Source organism: Puma concolor, chromosome C1 (genome assembly GCF_028749965.1).
Source record: "Puma concolor isolate L17-30 chromosome C1, mPumCon1.1.hap2, whole genome shotgun sequence".
In the NCBI taxonomy this organism is placed as follows: Eukaryota; Metazoa; Chordata; class Mammalia; order Carnivora; family Felidae; genus Puma; species Puma concolor.
Window position 1 is genome coordinate 712201 of NC_141674.1, and position 14338 is coordinate 726538.

At 53.8% G+C, this 14338-nt stretch overlaps 2 protein-coding genes across 5 annotated transcripts in view; both read right to left on the reverse strand.

Annotated features, from left to right (window-relative positions):
* Positions 1-472, reverse strand: part of NADK (NAD kinase) — a 31892-nt gene extending 31420 nt beyond the window's left edge. The window contains exon 1 of one of the 2 annotated variants that reach the window (XM_086715390.1): positions 346-472. In XM_086715390.1, the coding sequence (XP_086571516.1) occupies positions 346-428 (83 nt within the window). In that variant the 5' untranslated portion in view covers positions 429-472. The remainder of the gene's footprint in view (positions 1-345) is intronic. The other variant, XM_025912371.2, reaches the window with a different exon arrangement.
* A 3471-nt stretch (positions 473-3943) lies between these two features.
* Positions 3944-14338, reverse strand: part of GNB1 (G protein subunit beta 1) — an 89704-nt gene continuing 79309 nt past the window's right edge. For all 3 annotated transcript variants that reach the window (XM_025912082.2, XM_025912081.2, XM_086715401.1), the window contains 5 exons: positions 10868-10934; positions 9301-9502; positions 8227-8443; positions 5886-6001; positions 3944-5663 (listed from right to left, as the gene is read on the reverse strand). In XM_025912082.2, coding sequence (XP_025767867.1) covers positions 5895-6001; positions 8227-8443; positions 9301-9502; positions 10868-10934 — 593 coding nt within the window. In that variant the 3' untranslated portion in view covers positions 3944-5663; positions 5886-5894. The remainder of the gene's footprint in view (positions 5664-5885; positions 6002-8226; positions 8444-9300; positions 9503-10867; positions 10935-14338) is intronic.

A 14338-nucleotide genomic window follows, 5' to 3' on the forward strand; every position in this document is an offset into this window, starting at 1 on the left:
CCTCCCCTCCCCCCTTTCCCACCACCACTGCAGGACCCAGACAGGAGGGAGGAAGGGGACCAAGGCCACAGTGCCCACTTTGTACCTTCGCTGCAGGCCTTCCCCAATCCACCAGGGAGTCAAGTATCCCAATAGTGTGCCAGGCTCCTGGGACACATCTGTGAATAAGCTGATGCGGGTCACTGTAGAGGAACCCCGGGCAGTGCACTATCGGGTGCTTGGTAATCTGCCTGGGCTCCCAAGTGCCCACCATTATTCCTTGTGTACACTCAGGTGTCCCACACCTCGTATAGACTGGAGTACTCTGCAAACCGCCTGACTTCCAGGTTTCCACAACCCCCATACCTGCTGTTGTCAGTCTTCTCTGGCGGGGTCTCTTGGCCCTGTGTCCAGAGACTTGAAACACAGAGGGGCACAAGACAGGACATGTCTCCCTGCTGTCTTGGGGCCACTGGGCAGCGGGGTCACCAAGAGTGAGTGGAAAGGGGGCCAAGGATGGCAGGAATTTGGGGTGATTTCTCAAGCTCTGTAACTTCCTTTTCTGGTTGTTTTGGAAACCCCACCACTTCCCTAAAGTGACCGCCAGCCACACCCACAGGAGAAGCCTTTTGAGCTGCACATCTGGGATATGGTCATTAACATAATAATACTAATGCTTGAGCCAGCTCTTACTACGTTCCAGGCATTGGGCTAGGCCTCCCAAGAACCTTCTAGATCAGGAAGAGTCTATAGAGAAGGCACCAAGGCAGAAGAGCCAGCCTTATGGCTAGCCGAGTTCACACAGCAGGGCCCTTCCTGTGTGTCCCTGTCTAAAGGGAACTTGTGTCAGTGTTTGCAATAATGGAAAGACTCTGTCCACCCCGACCTCAGAGGGTGCTTCCCCATTTCAGAGATGAAAAAACAGGGGCTGTGGCTTCCTTCACCTGACCCGGATTGTGCAAAATTTCCCAGTAGGCCCGGGTCCCACTCTGCCCCATCAAACACTGGTCAGTAGTAATGGAAACCCCCACCAGGCCCCCCCAAGGCTGGCCAGTAGTAATGGAAGCCGATGCTGGGAGGGGTGGGGTGCTTTAAGGCATCCGGAAGGTTCCTAGAGGCCGTTTGGCTTGGGCTGAGTCCAAAGGCGGAGTAGGAATAAGCCAGGCTTGGTGGGGAGAGGGAAGGGCCAGCACCAAGGACAATGGCTGGTGTGAGGATGGGGGTGGGGGGTGGGTGGATGCTAGGCAGGCTAGTTTGGGCTGGGCTGAGGAAGAGGGTTCTGCCTCAGAGGGTCTCAAGGGTAACCTTTCCCAACGCTCGTATTTGTTTCTTTGTATCTTCTTACATGTGACTTGTGATTCCTGTTTTATTTAAACCTCAGACCCCTAAAACCTAGATGTACCCTCTTCGGAGGGTTGAATGATGGGGGATATCAGGGTGGGTGGGTTAGGTGGTGGAAGAAGGAAGCCTGGGCCATGGAGGGTAGAGCAGGATAGGCTGCCTGCCTAGAGCTGGACTCATTCAGACAGGGTGGGGGGTCCTGGATTTTAAGTGCAGTCTCGAGCGCAGCTCTCAGGTGAAGCGGGTACTCCTTGGAGTCCTGCCCCCAGCTCACATGGAAGTTGGCCTCAACTGTGCTTGACGGGTGAGAGGATGAACAGAGATTGCCCAGCACCCAAAAGGGGAAGTGGCCAGGAGCCTGGGTGACCGGGGCGGCAGGGAAGGACCAAGGCTCCCTGTGGAGGTGGGTGTCTTGGGCTATTCAGAAGTCATCTTGTCCATACCCCCAGCCCCAGGCCTCTAGCCAGAGCGCACAGGGCAAGTCCAGCCCCTCCTTACCTATTCCTCTCCAGGGGCCAGTGTCTGGAATTGCCAACTTGGCTCCCTCCTGGTGGGAGTGGTTTTGGGTGACTGAGTGTGGAAGGAAGCCCTTCTTCCTGCAGGCCTGCTAGGTGCCAGGCACACGGTCCAGCAGGGGACAAGATCTTGGAGTAGACCGTGAACTTCTCACCAGGGTGGTTAGCAAAGGGACAGCCCCCCCACCCCCACCAGCTAGGAGGAGCTACAGAGGGGCAGAGGCAGTGCCAGCTTGCGGTGGGTGGGGTCTGGCATCTGCACAAAGGGGCTTGATGAATTCTCACAAGGCCTCTAGGAAACAGGTGTTTTTGTTGTCTGTGGTTTTCACTCAGGGAATCTGGGGCACCGGCCGAGCAACCTGCAGCGAGGACATGAGGGGCAGAGTGTGGCCCTAGCTCCGGGAAGGCTTTGACTGGACTCCAGGAGTGGGGGAGCTGGGGGAGACGGAGCGCTAGGAAGAGGAGGGCCCCTGCCTGGACAGCACACCCCTCAGGGCAGCGGGGCCACGTCGAGGATCAGGCACTGTGGGGGGTGGCAGAAGCCCCCAGTATCCATCTGGGGCACAACACTGAGTGGGCATGGTGGGGACAGAACCCTAGAAGTCACCGAGAGGCCCCAGCTCAGTCCAGCCTCCCAAGGGCTCTGTGTGGAGCTTGGACAGCACACTTGCAACAGGTGCCCACAAGGGCAGGGCCATGACTAGGACAGGAGGGGTGGAAGTCTCAGGGGAGACTGGAGGAAGGGGAGGGAGCACGGCCAGCACCCTGGAGGGGGACGCATGGCAAAGAGCGAGAAGTCACTTTCCGAGGGCTGTCCAGGCAGCAGAGGTTAAGTGCTAAAGGGTCCTGCTCAGTCCGTGCAAGCTTGAGTTTTGCGCCTGAAGGTTGAAGATGAACACAGTCCACCCTGGCTGTGCAGGTGTCCCTTCACTTCTGCACAGCGAGATGGCCACTTTTCTAGATGCCCCTACTGGTACCTGTTTCCAGTGGCTGCTTTGCTGAGAAAGTGGGACAGTGATCTCAGAGCCAGCAGAGAGCTAGCTGCACCATGCAGGGGCAGGTCAGGGAGCCGGGGACATGCCAGGTGTCAGGCTGGGGCACTGAAGGACAGAGGGAACACGTGGGCATCTGTGGGCTACCAGTCCTTGCTGAGGTTCCATTGTACCCCATCCCAGGGTGTACCTCTGTGCAGGATAACTACCTGCTTTCTGCTCCCGGGAGAACCTCCCTCCCAATGACTCCAGTCATCAGCCCCAGGAGCACCTCAGATGCTCCCTGGCATTTTGTAAGACAGCCGGCAGGGTCTTTCAGGGAGCAGTGGGGGAGGAGGTTGAAGCCAGGCAAACCTAGCATTCAGGCTGCCAGTCCCTGGGGAGACGGCACCCCTGGTCGTGGCAGAAACGCACGGGAGAAATGCACCCGCTCCTCCTGCTGCTCTGTCTTGCTGGTAATTGGAGAAGAGAGCCTCAGGCGGGAGTACTTCCCATGGAGAGCAGTCTTCACTTATTTATGAAAAAGGACCAGCATTTAACCCAAGAAAACTACCGAGGCACCTTTTATAACCTTGTAGAATGAGGAAGGGACGGGGCCCTGGTGGAGATCCTTCAGGGGTATGCCCGTTCCGAGTGGTTTCTCACACTTTGGGGGAGATACTCAGTTTTTCTTGTAAGAGGCCGCTCTTTTTATCCCGATGGAGATAAAAACCTCAGTCAGAAGGAAAGCATGTGTCTGGAGTAACGTCCTAGATCTTACAGAGGGAGGAGGCGGTAAGGGCCTCAGGCCCCGAAGATGAGAGACACTGGCAGGACGGCGCCTGGGGATGCTCTTCGCGCGCTGGGCAGTGGCCTGAGAGGTGGGGGAAGGGCGGCTGGGCCCCGACAGTGGCAGAACTGCTGGGGCGCTGCTACTGCGTGGGGCTGGCCGAGGACCCGACCCTCCTTTCAGGGACTCTTGGCGATGGGGACAAAAGGCATGGCAGAAAAGCAGGCAGCCATGCCACTGCCCACACGACCACATCCAGCCGACGTCACCGAGTAGGGCGGCCAGGGGAAGACGGCTGTGTCACGAGCCCAAACAGCCTGGCAAATAAGCAGCCACACCCAAGTCCCTCATGTCAAACCGCTTTATTACATCTTAAATAACAGTACAGTTTAATATAGTATCTATCTCGCATCCAGCCTCCTTGCAATACACTGACTTTAAAATTAAATACAGTGAGGGCACGGGGTGCAGAGAGCTCCTACAGAGGTGTGGATGGGAGGGAAGGAGGGCTCGTGTTTCTTCTCCCTGCCAGCCCCTGGCCTACTGCACGGCACAGCGCAGTTCTGTACAGGATGCTGCGGAAACAGGACGGAGAGAAGCCCCCGCTGCTGCTGTGGAGCGGGCTCGGGTGCAGGGAGGCAGCCCACGGCACCGCTGTCCCCCGGCCTCCAGCGGGACCGGGGAGGCGTGGGTGTTATACGACGACCCGCCTCAGATGCAGAAGGCTGGTCCCACGGCAGAGACAGGCCAAGAGGAGTTGGCAGAGGAAGGCCGGGTCTCTACCCCCTGCTCCCCCCGCCCCCGAGTCCAACGGCAATCCTTTGCAACAGGGCTTTTTTTTTTTTTTTTTAAAAGAAAGAAAGCAAACAGTGACTCATCCTGCCACCCAAGCGCGAGGGGCTGCTCGCTGTACTGCTTCCGGTGCACAGAATGGCAGCAAGAAGTGGACAGAGCCGCGATGGTTACAACTTGAAAGAGGTTATTTCTTAAAAGAAAAAGAACATCTAAGGACTGAGTCCTGGATGCACTTTTGAGCATTTCTACAGCATGCGATTCTAAGAGTAAACCCACCCAATATGGCAAACGATCAAATTTTTTAAAATTTAACTTAGAAAGTTTGAGATCATTATTTTCAAAACATTGATTTGTACATGGTTTCATACACAAATAATTGACTGACTATCCAAGCACGGGACGGGCGCCTCTCTTGAAAACAGAGGTTCCTGATGGCTGGGGGCGGGGCACAGGGTAGCGTTAGGCTATTATCATGGACTTCCTTCCCTCCAACTTCACAAGGAAACCCGCTGTGAGATTAAGAACTGAACCGAGAAGGCAGGGAGGATGGGCGGGGAGGAACAGGTGCCTAACTGGAGTAGACTTCATCACGCGTTCAAGACCATCCACGGCGTGTGCTTGCTTCCTTTCCTGATTAGCGTCTGTCTTCCTTTCTAGGCCGTGTTTGTGCGTAACAATTACGTGACACAGGACAAAAAATAAAAAACTGAGGGACTCAGTTTACATCATTAACAATTTCAGAGAGGCTGCACCAGACCCTCTTCCTCTGTTGAACTACTGAACGTAAAGGAATATATTTTAAGAAGGAAATATGAATGTTTGCAAAATCCTATTACAAACACAACCTGAAATTTAGAACCAGTTACGAGATAAAATCCTCCACTTGTTTTGCGTGAACAGCACAAAATAGGGTCACTGACCTGAAATTCAAATAAACTAGTGAAAAGGTGTGTCTGTCTCACAATTACACTCAAGTTTACCTTCTGGTTAACATGTTTATTATGGTATTTCCTTTTAAATTCATTCCAGACAAAAAAGAACAAAGACGATGGTCCCGGAAGGAATGCACAATTTTGTCTCAGTTTACAGCACAGAGGTTCTCTTAATGGGAATTGTGCTCTTGGTTTCAGCAATAAGTGAAGGAAAAGGCCTTGCCCTTTTGAAGTTCTGAGGGGGTGCAGGGCGTCCACGTTAGTAGGGGTGGAGAGGAAATGCTATCACTGTAACGCTTCAAGGTTGGAATGGTCTTCCAGTCGCCACGACGTCCACCTGCTGTTTTAAACAGAGTTTAAAGCAATATAAACAGAGAACACCCACACTCACTGCTCCTGCTCTCCCCACCGTCCCGCCCGTCTGCCCTAAGGACACGTCACCTGAGCACAGTTCCAGATCAGCTCTACATCGAATTAATCTAGCAACTGTGCCATCCTATGTGCCGTGTGAAAGACATACACAGACGTGCACGCAGGGAGGGCACCTTGGCTGCTGCATTACCTGTCGACGTTAGTTCCAGATCTTGAGGAAGCTGTCCCAGGACCCTGTCGCCACGGCCATCCCATCGTCAGTCACCCCCAGGCAGCTGACGCGGTTGTCATGCCCGGCCAAGACACCTGAGAGCAGATGACAGCCCAGTCACTCCAGGACCCAGAGGTGCCCCACCTGGGGGCGACGCGGCGATGCTATGCAGGGCTGGCTGGCAGGGCCACCCGCGGAAGCATACCCAGAACGCCAAGGCCCCTCCTCTGCAATGTCCCAATGGCAGGGAAGGACACCGGGAGGCAGAGAAACCACGCTGGTCCAAGGCGAGTGCAGCTCACTATACTCCTCTCTTAAAACCAACATGGACACACCTACAGCCACAGGGAAGTGTTCACACACAACAAAGACGCACTGGAGCCCCCGGTAAGAAGTCTGTTTTTAAGACAGCCGTGATGACAAGGAACATACACAATAAAAAGGTACAGACACACACAGTGAATAACTTAGGACCTTTGGCACCAACTCCTGAATGTATTCACTGTGGTAAGAAGCTTAAATAAAAAATGAAATATAGGGGGACCTGGGTGGCTCAGTCAGTTGAGCGTCCAACTCTCGATTTCAGCTCAGGTCATGATCTCATCACGTTCGTGAGATTCAGCCCCAGGTCAGGCTGTGCGCTGAGCATGGAGCCTGCTTGAGATTCTCTCTCTGCCCCTCCCCGCCCCCTCTCAAAATAAATAAATAAATATAATAAAAACAAAAAAGAAAGAAAGCAAGCGAGCGAGAGAGAGAGAGAGAGAGAGAAGAAAGAAAGAAAGAAAGAAAGAAAGAAAGAAAGAAAGAAAGAGAAGAAAGAAAGGAAAAAGAAAGAAAAAAAGAAAAATCTAAATCATAATAAAAAAAGCCAACCATTCCAATCTCAGGGCAATTAGAACCCAAGAGTGTAAGCCTGTGGGCTGTTCATCTGTTTGTAACCCCTGGAGCCTAGCACAGGGCACAAAACAGAGAGGCTGGACACTGAGGCAAGAGGGGCCAATGGGATGTCACACAGTGACTCCATGCTGACCCCACAGTGAGACAAGCCTCCTGTTGACATTCAGTCACCTGTGCTTAGATAATCATCAGCCAGGGGCACCTGGGTGGCTCAGTTAACCCTCCAACTTCGGTTCAGGTCATGATCTCACAGTTTGGGCGTTCGAGCCCCGCATCGGGCTCTCTGCTGACAGCTCGGAGCCTGGAGCCTGCTTCCGATTCTATGTCCCCCTCTCTCTGCCCCTCCCCCACTCGTGCTCTGTCTTTCTCTCTCAAAGAGAAACATTAAAAAAAAAAAAAATTAGAAAAAAAAAGGTAATTATCATCCAGAACATTCCACGTCTGATCGGAAGAATCTGATGGCTAATTTCAGAGAATCCGTGTCCATTTCCTATACTCCTTAGTGTCACAGCTGAGTAAAGAGACAGACTCAGCTGGATGGAACAGTGTCCTCTGCTGTGGCAGCAGGACCAGAAAACTGTTGGGGCAGTGGGAGCAAGAGGTATGCAAGAGGGAGTGGGGGGCAGGAGGGAAATTCAGCCCAGGGTGGGTAAAGATCCATCAGAAGGCGGGTCTTGGTCAAGGTAAGACCCCCCCCCAAGAAGACCCCAAGTCATGCTCCCTTCTTCCCCTGCCAAGATTAACTGGGTTGAAAGATTCTGAAAATGTCAATTCAATTCAGCTGCCTGACTGTCCACGTTTAATACAGGATGTTTCTCACCTTTTGTACAATTTGTGTTTTATTTTCTATTTTTTTTTTAAGATTTTATTTTTAGGTAATCTTTACACCCAACATGGGGCTTGAACTCACAACCGCAAGATCAAGAGGCACACACTCTACTGACTGAGCCAGTCAGGCAACCCTGTACAACTTGTGTTTTAATGCCCTTTACAGCCACACACTTGCCTTTGATGTGTGAACTTGAGACTTTAGACCTGCCCAAGCCTGTGCCCCATAGAGGACACGGTTCCACCACGTACAGCCAGTGGAGAGAGAAAGCAAGGTGAGGGCCTTGAAGACCCAGCAGCTGTCCGCCCACCGTGGTGGTCTCCGTGCACCCCACACAGTGCGTGTAAGGAGATCTGGTGCCAGGGAAGCCAACGTGCTGGAGACCCTGAGCGCAGACACCCTGGCCTGTCCCCTGTCCTTCCACCGGCCACACCACAGGGCAGGCAGATATACTTGGGCACAGCATGTGCTTCTTACCAGCATCATGTGTGCAAACCCGAATATTCCAGCCTCTGGGAGTCAGGTCCATCCTCAAAGGTGAGCCCTCAGTGCCTAGGAGGCCCAGGCGGCCCAGGCGGCCCAGCGAGCACCCACCTGCCCTGTCGGCCTTGAGCGCGTCCCACACGTTGCAGTTGAAGTCGTCGTACCCTGCAAGGAGCAGGCGCCCACTCTTGGAGAAGGACACCGAGGTGATCCCACAGATGATGTTGTCATGGGAGTAAGTCATGAGCTCCTGGTCCGCACGGAGGTCGAACAGCCTGCAGGTAGCATCATCCGAGCCAGTGGCAAACGCATTGCCATTTGGAAAGAACTAGAAAGAGAAAGCAAGCCGAGAGAGTAGGCAAATGCACACAGAGAAGTCGTGGAAACAGGACCGGCCCACAGAAGGGCTGCTGCCCGCACACGAGGAAAGGGTCAGCAGGGGCCGGACTCTGGAGACACAGGGAAGCTGAGCGGCAGCTGCCTGGGCATCCGGAAGGGAGGGCGTCGGTACTGGGGCAGGCACGGCGGCCGTCTTCGCCAAAGAGTAGCCTTCCTTTCATGATCAACTGTTTCCCAAGGGAGCAGGAAGAGTGTGGTCACCCCTGAGCACCGCCAGCAGCTGGACTAGCCTCGTGGAGGAAAAGTGGGGGAGGAATGCCCAGCCCTGATCAACCAGATATCACATCTTCTTGCAACCCCCATCACGTCAGGGTGACGCGGCAACGGGAAGGCTCCTTCAGCTGGCTGCGCCCCAACCACGGGGAGGAGGCTGAGCGTGTAAGGTTCCTGCTCAAGGTTCAGCCTCTGCCCCCCCTCCGTCCCCCACTCTTAAGAGACTGTGCTGACTGGGTCAACTACTGCCTTGTCTGCTTCCCAACTAGAGGGAAGCCCAGGACACCAATCGCTGGCTCACCCCAGGGCCTGCACACTGTAGGCCCATCGCCAATGTCTGTGAGATGAACAGTCAGCACAGAATCAGCCGGCCTCACAAGGACGACAGAGCACATCACATGTAAGCTTTCTACGGGAGTTTTTGTAAATTAGGTTACAGTTACACAAAGGAGACAACATCTACTCCTGAAAACATTTTAAAGCTTAATGGTGTGTTCCACGGTATACAGAAAGCAATCTAACTCGCTAACAGCTGGCAAAGGACCCCAACCCACAGCTGAACCCCCAACTCACACAGATGGCATTGATGTCAGACTCGTGGCCGGTGAAAGTTTGCCGGCACATCCCTTCTCGCACATCCCAGAGTTTGGCTGAAGCATCACAAGCACCAGAGACAAACAGTCTGGTGTCAGGAGCGAGAGAGAGGCTCATAACATCCCCAGTGTGTCCAGTGAACGTGGTTGTCTGCTGGCCGGTCTCGATGTCCCACAGAGCACTGCAGCAGGAACACAAAACATGCAGTCACCTCACTTTGTCAGACAAGCAGTCATGTGACAAACTGTCCTTCAAACCACCCCAGGACCACAGTAAACCTCTGAGCTTTTACTGAAGACAAATCTAAATGTCATAATGTGGCTTTGTTTAGAAGGGAAACCAAGCACCCAAACAAAACACAGACGAGAATGTGGCCACAGGCTTTGGAGTAGCTGTTCTCTCTACACCAACTCAAACACCAACAAAGGGGGAGCCAGTGACCTGTGCCCCATGTGGGCTTGCAAGGAGCAGCAGGGGCTCCTGGCCAGTGCCCCACACGGGCACAGATCTGCTGCAGCCAGCTCGCTGCCCTCCGGGGTGCCACGGGCTAAGACACGGAGACGACACCAGGTCAACAAATGGCTCAGGGCAAGGCGCGGGTCCCACGGCCTTCCTCGGGAGACACAAACGGGAGAGTCCCTGAGTTTGGTGTCCCGTGGATGTCTGATGAGCAACTATTTAAAGGGTACAAAGGTGAGACGTTGACTGTGCTGCGGGTGGAGCGTGGTCCACTTCTGTGTTTCAAGCCCCAGGAAGCAGCAGCACCGAAAGCTGCTTGGTTCTGGCTCAGATGCAAATCCGGTTACACCATTTACAGGTTGACTGTGCAGGGGGGGTTCCTTGCTAGGGCCTGGAGGGACTACAGCAAGGAAGGAATGACGTCCAGGACTCCAGCTTTAAAAAAATATCTTCTAATAAAGAAATTCTTCCGAAAACGGACAGGCTACATTATAAGTCTTTTGTGAACCTATATGATTTATACAAAGAGGACAAGCTGGATAGGGGAGTTGGGACCCGGCATAGGGCATGCCGCCACATTGTGCCACAAAGCCCAGAAAAGCCCCTGACAACGGTTTAAGTCTGAAATGACTCCTATCTGATCATTTAATGTTCTAGAGGTTAAGTGGGCTTCTAACTGTAAGGTAGAAGCTCAAACCGAGGCAGGCTGAGACAGTGCACTTGACATGGGAAGCCCTGCTCCTCCTCGGTTCTGCTCAGAGTCCACAGTGACACAGCGCTCAGAGGGGACCCGCTCCCCAAAGGGATGCCAACAGTTGCCCAGACGGAGTGTGGCCAGGGGAAAGAAAAACAGGCATGTCATCTACAGCTGCGATGCCTGTAAGTCAGTCCTTCGTTGTTCAAAATTAAACTCTGAACTTTAAAATCTATCAAGAGTACAAGGAATTTGCTCATCGCTCATGAATTTGTGTTTGACACCTCACGGCCACTTCAAATTAATAAAAGATGGCCTGATTAATGCCAAGAGTCTTATTTCCTACACATCTAAGGTGAGCAGTATGAGAAGGCAGGGCGCACAGGTGCTCACCAGGTGGTGTCCCCAGAGCTGGTGACGATCTGATTGTCATCCAGGAAGCGGCAGCAGGACAGGTAACCTGGAAAACAAACCAGAAGATGGCCCTGATCTGCAAGCCCCTGCCCGCAGTTCTAAGGTCCTGTAAACAGAAAACACACTGGCAGAATGAACACACCTGCAAGTTCCACATCTAGGTGTAGACCGATGCTTGCCAGCCGCCCCCCGCCCCGCCCCACATGCAGTAATGAACAAACAAGGTGGCACAGCCCACAGGCCGGGAGGAGCGGATGCCAGCTCAGAGGAGAGGCCACGAGCCCTCTGCCCCGCACCCTGGGAGGTGTCTTGCTGTCTCTGTTCCTCTGATCCGTATGTGGGGACAGGGGTTCCCTTTCTGCTCCCACATCCACTCATCCCACAAGAACTTATGCTGGTGCCTGGAGGGTAGCCCTGTGGGCACCTGGAACATATCTGTGATCAGAGGGCTGTTTCTCTCCCTCCTGGGGTGTGAGCTCACATCCCAGGAGGGAGAGACAACGTATGTACATGTTAGGGAAGGAATGGAAAGGGTGGTCTGCAGAGGCCTCCTGAATCCTCCAGGAAGGCACAGCCAGAGCTGGGATCAGGGCGCCAAGCGGGGCGGCGGGGTTTTCTACAGGATGCCAGCTAGAGTACGCAAGTTGGCGTGGAAATGGCTGGATGGCGCCTGAGCGTGTGGGAGGCGAGGCAGAGCTGCGGTGCCGATGCCGGGATGCTGGCAGTGGGGCACACTGAGATCCCCAACCTCGATCAGCTTTTGGTATGAGGAAAGGTAAAACAGAAAATCAGTTTTTCCCTACCTACACAGTAGGATTTCTACTTAATTAGCTCTGTGGATCATGGTTTATAGTTTTGTTCTACTGTAAGTGACTCGAAGAATTAGAAGTGCAGCACACCGCCCTCCCCCTGCCCGCCGTAAGGCGTGTGCCCAGTGGGCTGGTGGCCAGGATGGTGCCAGAGCTGCCCCGCCCCCTCCAGCCAGGCGGTCACACAGGTGTGCTCTTACAAGGACAGGGCACCCCTGCCAGTCCACATGAGGGCCCTGGGTGACGCTGTGAATATCGGTAAAATAAAAATAAATATACAAAGAAGAAACCCATGGACGGTTTTGGTATGGAAAGTATAAGAATACAGGGAAAACGAAGCATTTATCTGAGAGATGTTACCAAAATATTTGGAGAGGACAACTTTTGTAATGCTTATTTATATTTGAGAGAGACCGAGAGACAGAGACAGGGAGTGGGGAGACAGAGTGGGGAGAGGCAGAGAGATGGAGACAGAATCTGAAGCAGGCCCCAGGCTCCAGGCTCGGAGCCTCGGGAGCCGTCAGCAGAGCCCAACGCGGGGCTCGAACTCACGAGCAGTGAGATCATGGCCTGAGCCTAAGTCGGACATTTAACCAACTGAGCCACCTGGGCGCCCCTGGATGACAATTTTTAAATATCAGCTATGTGCCTAGAAAAGGATGTGTAGGGGCACCTGAGTGGCTCAGTCAGTTAAGTGACTGACTCTTGCTTTTGGCTCAGGTAGTGATCTCATCACGGTCATGAGATCGAGCCCCAAGTCAGGCTCCGTGTTGAGCACAGAGCCTGCTTGGGATTCTCTTTCTCTCTCCCCCTCTTTCCCTCTCAAAATAAATAAACATTAAAACAAAGACAAGAAAAGAATGTGTGGTCAAGCACTTCTCGAAGGCCATGTCATGTCTGTCCAGAGGGACACTAGGGACTCCACAGGTGAATCAATGCCCAGCTAGGAGAGGAGCAGCCTGTGTGGAAAGATCACCTGATAACAAATCCACACCGTGCATGTGACCCTTGGTCCCCAGCTGCTCAGTGCACCCCCAGGTCCTGTCCCTCATACTGCTGAGGCTCTGCCCAAGTTCCTCTCCAAGAACAGCATCTGCTTCCTGGCTACTCTGCCATCGCTCAAGTCAATTCAAATGTCCCTCCCTTCCAAAAGCCAGCCCTGGGCGTGCGACAGCGTCCTGTGAGGTGGCCCTCATGCTGCACCATCACAGCCTCAGCCTGTCTGACTTGGGAGCACAAGGAGGTCAGGAGAGAAGAGCCGTGGAGACTCGGCACCAGCAGTGTCCCGTGCAGGGCCAGGCAGGGCACTCCTAGGTCAAAGACCCAAAGAAACATGACCTCCAAGACGGCCTCTGTCCACCTCGTGTATCACACAGGTTGTGGTCCAGCCAGGTGGAACCCATGAGCTCCCCTCCCCGCCCCCCCCCCCCCCACAAGAACCAGAGATGGCATGCTGCGTCAGCTGGTAAAGTGGTGGGGACTCTTCAGGGCCTCCGATGATCAGCAAGCAGCAGTTATTAGGAGCCAGGAAGGCTGTGGGAAATGATCCCACTTACAAAACAACAGGTGGCACCAGTAAGTCACAGAAGGTCTTAAGACTAAGACCGATGCCGTGAAGAGGAGGGCAGGGTGATCCTGAGAGGCTGTGGCAGCACAGCCGAGCTCAGAGTGGGGCAGGGGCAGTGCCGGGGACGACGGTCTCCCACGTTCGTTTCCTAACTTTCCGTAGTCTGAGCTTTCAAAACACAAATACTACTTTTAATTAAACAAAGTCAGGGCTTCCTGCTCACAATCTGATAACTCATTTCTGTGGTCCGCTTTGTATTTGTACATCGAGAGGAAGAAACAATAACCAGGTAGATGTTGTTTTTTATGAATTTTTTTTTCCTCCACAAAGAAAAATTGGACCGAGGCTAACAAGCTTCAATAGCACCGTGATGGGGCCCGTCTAACACAAACTCTGCATCCTAAGGCCTGTGAGCGTGGAAGGGAAGCCTGCAGAAGGGCCCAACGAACGGCACTCCGTGAACTCCGACACCAGGACGGTCTCACAGGAGCCACCTGGCTGGGCACAGTCAGGCTTCAGAATGTGGGCTCGCAAATCAGAAACAAGCAACTCAATCCTCACACGGTGGCTAACTGGCACCGCGTTCTCTGATGAGCTGCCGTCCCCCCCCCCCCCCCACCCCGTGGACTGCGGATGGTGCCAGAGAACTGCCGGGGGGACAGAGCCGCCGGTGCACTAAGTCCTGAACGACCAGTGGCAGTTACCATCTTTAAAACTGAAGAATGAATAAATTCCCTGGGAGGGCTGTTTGTGTACACACGTGTGTGTGTGTGTGGGGGGGGGAGGGACGGAGTCACCTCGGGTAGAGATGAATCCCATCGTGTGTGTGTGTGTGTGTGGTAGAGGGCGGGGGGGTTACCTCGGGCGAACATGGCCCCCACCAGGTGTGGCCGTATGCTACACAGTGGCCAGCCAGTGGTGCTGCTGACTCTTGAGAGCCTTACAGAGGGGCTGGGAAAACAGACCCTGACACACATGGGTGCCAAATCTGGAGGTGCAAAGGCACAAGAGTGTTCCTTTACACCTCATGGAGACCACGGTAACAGTGTCAGGACATGCTGGGGGACAGCCCAG